Here is an 8,454-nt window from a genome sequence, read left to right as displayed (position 1 = left end):
GGGTCATTTTTGTCAATTTTACCGAGGTGGGCGGCAATTTATTCTCTGCTTTTTTAACGACAATGCGTGGGAGCGTGGGCTTGATTTTCTTGGCTTCACGTGCGGGCGTGCGGGATCGAGCTATTTTTCTATCGCGTGCGATCAAGGGGGGTGACAGAGGAGGTCGAACCATCGCGGAGGTTGAACCATCACGACGGCATATCCTGCTTTAATAATAGAGAGAAATAGTAGCAGTACCGGGATAATTTGTTAACAGGGTCAAAAGGCATCAAGCAGTCAGACTTTTGAGATTTTTACACACCAGGGCAGCAGATGGTCTACACACAATAATAGCAAAAAGAAGAATCTAAACACCCAACAATATCCACATCAACGACCTAAAATATAAGACGACGTCTTTCAATAACTGTTCAACATGCAACAGCGAATGTATGTACACGGGACATGACAATATGACATCAGTTTCCTATACTGGAAACAGAAGCTTCACAGGGTGGAAAGGCCGTCCTGAGCACGTGGACATTCATCACATATCCTGCAGAAATTAGAAGGCAATGCCGGGGTCATCCTTTTGTTTACAATTCAGATTTTTTTACGGCAATACTTAGGTCATCCTTGTGCTTCTAATGGTTACTCGTTTTGATGGATGCAACTACTTACATTAAAAGGACGGAGCTCTGGAGGTGGTGCGTGACTGAGCGTCTTCGAAGACTTCCACATCTTCGAGCTTCTCCGGCTTGAGGCAAGGAGGGATGTAGGCGGTGTAAATGGTGCTCATGTTCGGCGTCTCTTTCAGCTGCTGGCTTGCCACCTCAAGAGGGGTTTTGGCGAATGCAGGATAGAAGCGTGTATGGCAAGTGTAGGCGAAGATTAAGCTTATTGCAAGGAGTGGGAAGAGGATAGTAGAATAGTAGAAGCGCTTCGCGGTGATGATACCAATCATGGTGGCCTGGTAAACCATTAGAGCTGCAATGATCCTCGTGTGCATGTGTGGCCACATTCGCCCGTTGCTCTCATAACTAGGAACATAAACTCTCAAAACCTGCATTTAGAAACAAGGAGTGTAAGGTAAGTCACTTCTGAAATCCGTTCTCTTCAAATATCTGGTGATGGTATTAGTATCAATTTAAGAAGGCATGTCTATTTGCACAAGAAAAGGAAAAAAGGCTGTGCCTAGGCCAGCCCAACTGTTCAACATACATTTTAGTAAATACTCCCTCTGCCCCAAAATAACTGTCTCAACTTTGTACTAGAGCTAGTACAATTGTACTAAGCTTAACACACTTATTTTGGGACGGAGGGAGTAAAATCTTGCTCACCTGATTTTTTGCGATAAGCCAACCCAGAGCAAAGTAAGCAACGCCAAATGGCAAAATCAAAGGCGCGATGACGGAGTAGCACAACACAACTGTCACGATCAGCATATCATTTGGAACCCTGGTGTTATACCCCAGGTCTCCTGGAGCCCAGGCCGCTCTCACCTCATCCTCTGTCTTGCATAGGTACTTCCTTTTCAGGTGGAAAATGATGAGAGGGACCAAACGAGAGAGCTCAAGCCCATAACCAACAAAGAATCTGTCAAAAACAACAATCAATCAGTTATATATTCTACACCTGGAATAAGCGCAGGACAAGAAGTGCATAAATGAGACACGGTAATTACTTCAGTGCAACGAATGTGAGGAAGAAAGTTGCATTTCCAGGAAGCCTGGCGCCAAGAGTCGTAAAAATTCCAGGAGGGTTGTTGATAACATCTTGCAAAGCACTGAATAGTGAGGAACCAATTGCATAGCCGATGAAGACATTGAAGACGATGAAGTAGAAGTATTTTCCTGATGCTGCCCTCACTAGATGGCTCTGTGAAGGAATTCCTTCTAACTTTGACAGGAGCATAAGAAGAGTGGGCAGCAAAGCAAGGAAAACAATGAGGGCGATCTGCGGCAGGTAAGCTTGTAAGACTGTCGTAAGTAAAGGTTGGTCCACAACCACCTTCAGAAAGGGCAGCTTCTCCCTCAGTTTTTGCAACGTTGTAACAGCAGAGATAGCAGTAATAGGAATCATATAGAAAACCACGGTGACAAAGACAATGAGGTAGACCACAGTCTGTCTGGTTTGCCTATCATATATTTTCTTTGGAAGATTGGTCCATATTACCTCACGTGGTTCAGGAGCTTCTGTAACTGTCCATTCATCAAACATCTGGGCATGGAGAGTCTGAGATGCAGAGGCTGCAGCAGCTCTGCTGTTGAAGAAGACAAAGGCCGCCCGTTGCTGTTTATCACTAAGGGTGCTCTTCTGTTCATCCTCCAGTTTGGGAAGCAATTCCTTAATCTTCTCACTACAATACTCAAGCGTGTCAACCTTTTTACCGATAAGGCCAAGGAATCCCGTCCTATGTGTAGGCCTCGTTCCCTCAGGTCTATTTGTTGTTTTTGACTCTGCATAGACAGCTTCAGCATGAGCAATTTTTTGTTTGTGACCTTCAATCTCTTGGAAAATTTTATCAGCCTGCATAGGACGATTTTATCATGTACGGGGAAAATAAGACACATGCCACAAATAATAAACAAAGGGCGGAACTGCCCTAAAGAACCTCTGAGTTGCAGTACCTTCTTGATGTCTGTCACAACCATTGCTTTGTAGAATGTGTCAGGATGAAGTGCTCGAAAATACGAGTCCACCGAGTCCTTTATAGTTTGATCAGGAGGTGGAACAGGAACATCTCTCACCAACATGGCAAACTCCTCTGGTTTAACGTCTGATGTTGATCGCGCAGCTGCTCTCAGATTCGAAACATGCTTGTAGGATCTCCATAGTATGAAATAGGTGACAAAGGAGACCCAATAGACTGCAAATATAAATGCCCACAGCCTCGCACTTTCGTCCTGGAGAAAATATCAAGACACTACTGAGTTTGGTTGTGACAGCGAGTGCCTGTGATTGCAATCTGGCAGTCCTCTTTATAGACTGTACGTTTCTATAGAGAAGAACTCCAGCTACTGCAGTTCTCAATATTACCATTTTCAACCAAAGTTCACGTTATTATGAATCCGCAGATAACAATTGTGCAACAGGTGATTACAGCAACAACTGTTAAACTGTATAAACACTGTAGAAACAAGGAATACTTATCCCGCAGCAGAATTTCAGTTCAGTCAAAACTTCAGAAGTGATGGACCTAATGGCTCCTAATAGGACAGCAACGAGACAGATACTGATTCTGACAATACAAATATCTAATAATGTGCCAAATTATGCGTTTCATCTACATAACGATATGTACGGTACATTTTATGGAGCCAATCATCCACCTGGTTATGGGCAGATCAAGCATGAAAATGTCTCCAGAAGTCTGAATAATTGGAATATTCTATAGACCTATTTGCGGCAACAAAGACAGGTCATCAAGGTCAGATAAGAGGATTACTTACTTTAACATTGCCCAATGCTAATCTTTCAAAATCTGTGACGTTGGGCGGCACTCTGCCAGTAGAATCCTCCAGGGCATGATCAGTTCCAGCAACTGGTAACAGCACGGGAAGCAACACAATCGCGGAAAACACAAGGATTGCCAACACTGGAACACGAGAGAACAAAAATTCTGATAAGATTTTTATATTCAAGCAAGCACTCTGAATGATATATCTACCTACCTATATCTGACCCAAAACGCATCCTAGCATTAACTCTTTGCACTACAGACTAAGCAGTTTATAACATGCTAAATTTCATACTTCGAGCAACCCTCCATGCATGATAGTTTTATCTCGCTTGGGCCCGGCCTTCGGGACGGGTGGTGATAACTCCTCTTAACAAAGCACACGCATGGCTCTTGCTTGTCCTACACCTTTTGCTTTGCAGTATTTTATATATAATATAAAGTAAACTGATAGCAACAATTAGGATTTGTTATTGCCATTCTGGCAGTTGACACAATCGGCCGTATCTTCATGTTGGTACACATTTTTAGAAAATACTAGATGTTCGTATAGTACTGAGAATGGCGTTATGGCACCCAGGAGCCATGGAGGCCGAAATTTTTGAAAAAAACAAAATTCGAAAATTTTGATTTTAAAAAATCTGAAAACAATTGTACAACTAAACAGGTGTGTGATCCGCGTGTGTGTAAAATTTCAGGCCAAAATACTTTGAGACGCGACCAGTACATAAAAGACAAATTCATGGTCTCGAAAGATGAATAGTATGTGTTAAAAAGGTTCAGATTTATCTTTTTCGCATAGCCTTCATTTCAACGTATTTAGTTCTGAAGATTTATACATTTATGTATTGTACCTTCATCTACCTATGTATTTTTTTCAGAATATTTTGAAATGTTAAAATACGAATTTTCACGAAATTTAAACTTTGAATTTAAAGGCCTCTATGGAGCTCGGTCTCAAAAAACAATTTCCGTGAATATAGCAGATTCATTAGGGAAAGCATACTCCGTAGCACAGTAGCACGACTTAATTTTATATTTTGTGCACGAAATATTATTTTTTGTGGAAGCGAAAAAAAATACGGAAACGCACAGACAAGTACTCAACCAAATCAATCTGGGAACCAAACAACCAACTCAACCAAAGGCATGGGCAAACAAACGAAGTGGAGAGCGTGGTTGGCTTGGCCGTACCGGAGGAGAGGAAGACGAGGTAGACGGCGGCGTCGAGTCCGCCGGCGGCGACGACGTCGGGCTCGGACGCCGCGAACGCTTGGCGGATCCAGCCGACGGGGCTGCGCGTGCCCCGCCCGCGCCCCTCCCACGGGTCGAGCCCCCGCAGCAGCACGCTCGGGTAGTACACCGGCGCGTTCCCCGGGCGGCGCGAGAGCCACGTGAACAACAGCACCAGCACGACGAAGATGACGAAGGACGTGAGAAGCGACGTCAGGAACGACGAGATGTCCATCACGCCCGCCGCCGCAGCAGCCCCGCTCCTCCTCCGGGGGGATTATGATGGGGTTTGGTAGTGGAGGGAGTGATTAGCGGAGGGCATTAGGGTAGTAAATGGGTGGGAAGGGTAAGCATTGGATGCTTTGCTGTGCTGTGGAATGGCTGGCGTGGTGGGGAGTTTATGAGTTGTGGAGGTTGCCGAACAAAGGAAAGGGGCAGGAGGGAGAAGAGGAAGGGGATGGGACCATGGAGATCAGCAAAATGTCTGAAATGCCCCTTGCCTCCGTGTCTCTCTCTCTTCCACCTTCTCCTTTCCAATTATTCGAATCCCTTCCTTTTTGCCCCCTTTCATGGATTCACCTTCCTCGCCTCCATGATGCGTGTGTAAAAACAATTTCAACACGTTGATTCAAACGAACGACGCTTTTGTTTGTATTTTGTTTGTTTGGATCGGTCTCACGAACATTCGTGTCCGTTTTTTGATTGAATCGATGTTTGCGTTTAATGTGGTCAGCGATCATTTTTAGGCGACGCGAATCAAACATTTCAAAAAATATAAAAATCATTAATTAAACATAAATGTCAGCATGCGAGGACGGTGATAATCCACATCACAATAAACATAATTAAATAAACTAAAAACAAGGAGACGTGTTGCCTTAAGTGCCCTCCTCCTCCTCGTCTTCGGGGTCGGTGAGGTCGATGAGCGTCGGCGCCGGGCCACCCCACGGAAGGTCGTCTCCCACGCGGCGACGACATCGTCCGCCGGTGGTTGCACCGACGCTTGGTGGGCAGCATGTCACTCCTCCTCTCTGCTTCGGCCTCGCGATCCATGAGCTCAATCCGCCGGGCATGTGCGCCTTCTTCCCAAACCCGCCGCTGTCGTCAGTGCTCCAGGTGGGCCACCTCCTGCTCCGACGTCGCACCCAACCAAATCGGTGGCGCGCTGACCTACTCGCGCACCACCCCGTCCCAGGCGTACACCTCCAGCCTGAGACGGGGGATGGCAAGGCCGGCGGCGAGGGACGGCGGGGCCAACGGCGGCAGGACTATGTCGTTGGCAGCGGAGAGCGCAATGCCCTCTGCCAGCTGCTTCTCGTAGGCCTCCTCCTCCTTCTTGAGGTGCGCCTCCTCCTCGCTCACACGCAGGACGGTCGCCAACGCGTTTTGGTAAGCCGCCTCCGCCTCCTGGTCTTCTTCACGCACGATGAGGGGCGGCGGCGGTCCAGCCACCACGTCACGGATGCCATGTCGGCGCTGCTCCTCGTGCTTCCACGCGAAACACGCATGCCAGTCGGGGAGTCTGCAGCGTAGACGGGTTGCGCTGCTGTTCTGGTGTCAGCTGCTCCCGTCGGCGCCTCACCTCCTTCGCATGCGTCTGCACCGACCGCGGCACCGCTCGCACTGGGATCCTCTCCGGACCCAAGTGCGAGTCGTGCGGCAGCGTGATATTGGCGTAGGCGAGAGGGACACGGTTCTCCCAGTGCCACCTCGGCTGATGCACTAGCACGTTGACCCGCTGGCGAGGCGAAAGGTAAGACTCCGGCGCGCGGACAAGGACGGCGGGGGACTTGCCCTTGTATTTCATGGAGAAGAACCTCGTGATGGTGGTGGCTAGGGTTTGCCGCCGACGGGTGAGCACAGGTGGCTAGATGGGGATGGGGCGACTTTAAAAACAGGATGACCCCCCCCGGCACGCTTGGATTAAAAAGGACGATTTTGGGTCGCTAATGCGTGGGCCTGCGGTAGGCGGTCGTCGTTAATAAAGACGACGCCAACTTTGACCGGGTGCCATGTGTGGACGAGCGCGGACATGAGAAGGCGCGCGCCGCATCCGCGCCGACGCATTTCAGCGTATTTTTGGGCCTGAAATGGGTCCTCGCGGACGTGTTTTGACTTTAGGTCGACGCATTGGGCCTTCACTTTCGGCCGCGTTGACCCAAACGGACGCGAGAGAACAATTTGGGCCGCTATGTTGGAGTTACTCTAACGGTCTTATAATTGTCTTGTGTGGATCAATTTATGAAAAAGTATTCCCTAAAAAACAAAAACAAATATATCATGCCGAGGATTTCTTTAGATTGATTGTCTATTGACCAAACCGGTAAGACTCATTGATGAGGACATCAATACCATTGTTACACCCATAGCCCCTGCTGCTATACATACTAGACCAGTTACTGGAGCACACGCACGTCAATTAAATTACCAGGTACTTTCGTTTCTTGGAAATCCTTCTAATATTCATGAACATATGTGTTGGAAATATGCCCTAGAGGCAATAATAATTAGTTATTATTATATTTCTTTGTTCATGATAATCGTTTATTATCCATGCTATAATTGTATTGATTGGAAACACAATACTTGTGTGGATACATAGACAAAACACTGTCCCTAGTAAGCCTCTAGTTGACTAGCTCGTTGATCAAAGATGGTCAAGGTTTCCTGGCCATAGGCAAGTGTTGTTACTTGATAACGGGATCAAATCATTGGGAGAATCATGTGATGGACTAGACCCAAACTAATAGACGTAGCATGTTGATCGTGTCATTTTGTTGCTACTGTTTTCTGCGTGTCAAGTATTTGTTCCTATGACCATGAGATCATATAACTCACTGACACCGGAGGAATGCTTTATGTGTATCAAACGTTGCAACGTAACTGGGTGACTATAAAGATGCTCTACAGGTATCTCTGAAGGTGTTCGTTGAGTTAGTATGGATCAAGACTGGGATTTGTCACTCCGTATGACGGAGAGGTATCTCGAGGCCCATTCGGTAATACAACATCACATACAAGCCGTGCAAGCAATGTGACTTAGTGTAAGTTGCGGGATCTTGTATTACGGAACGAGTAAAGAGACTTGCCGGTAAACGAGATTGAAATAGGTATGCGGATACTGATGATCGAATCTCGGGCAAGTAACATACCGAAGGACAAAGGGAATGCCATATGGGATTATATGAATCCTTCGCACTGAGGTTCAAACGATAAGATCTTCGTAGAATATGTAGGATCCAATATGGGCATCCAGGTCCCGCTATTGGATATTGACCGAGGAGTCACTCAGGTCATGTCTACATAGTTCTCGAACCCGCAGGGTCTGCACACTTAAGGTTTGACGTTGTTTTATGCGTATTTGAGTTATATGGTTGGGTACCGAATGTTGTTCGGATTCCCGGATGAGATCACGGACGTCACGAGGGTTTCCGGAATGGTCCGGAAACAAATATTGATATATAGGACGACCTCATTTGATTGCCGGAAGGTTTTCGGAGTTACCGGGAATGTACCGGGAATGACAAATGGGTTCCGGGTGTTCACCGGGGGGCAACCCACCCCGGGGAAGCCCATAGGCCTTGGGGGTGGCGCACCAGCCCTTAGTGGGCTGGTGGGACAGTCCAAGAAGGCCCTATGCGCCATAGGAAGAAAATCAAAGAGAAAAAAGGGGAGGTGGGAAAAAGGGGAAGGACTCCACCTTCCAAACCTAGTTGGATTCGGTTTGGAGGGGAGGACTCCCCCCCTTGGCTCGGCCGACCCCCTTGGGGCTCCTTGAGCCC

The 8,454-nt window shown here is 47.2% G+C and overlaps 1 protein-coding gene across 1 annotated transcript; it reads right to left on the bottom strand.

Moving 5' to 3' along the window:
- Window positions 1–225: 225 nt before the first annotated feature.
- Window positions 226–5,096, bottom strand: LOC123426264 (CSC1-like protein ERD4). Its single transcript, XM_045110062.1, has 7 exons — window positions 4,634–5,096; window positions 3,432–3,577; window positions 2,610–2,885; window positions 1,664–2,508; window positions 1,320–1,575; window positions 661–1,042; window positions 226–535 (listed from the first exon to the last, which is right to left on the bottom strand). Exons 1-6 carry the CDS (start codon window positions 4,905–4,907, stop codon window positions 662–664), a joined length of 2,178 nt encoding a protein of 725 aa, XP_044965997.1. The 5' UTR covers window positions 4,908–5,096; the 3' UTR covers window positions 226–535; window position 661.
- Window positions 5,097–8,454: the final 3,358 nt, after the last annotated feature.

The sequence above is a fragment of the Hordeum vulgare genome, chromosome 2H, assembly GCF_904849725.1.
Source record: "Hordeum vulgare subsp. vulgare chromosome 2H, MorexV3_pseudomolecules_assembly, whole genome shotgun sequence".
Lineage (NCBI taxonomy): Eukaryota > Viridiplantae > Streptophyta > Magnoliopsida > Poales > Poaceae > Hordeum > Hordeum vulgare.
Note: the sequence above shows the minus strand (reverse complement) of the source record. Positions and strands in the feature narration are given on the sequence as shown.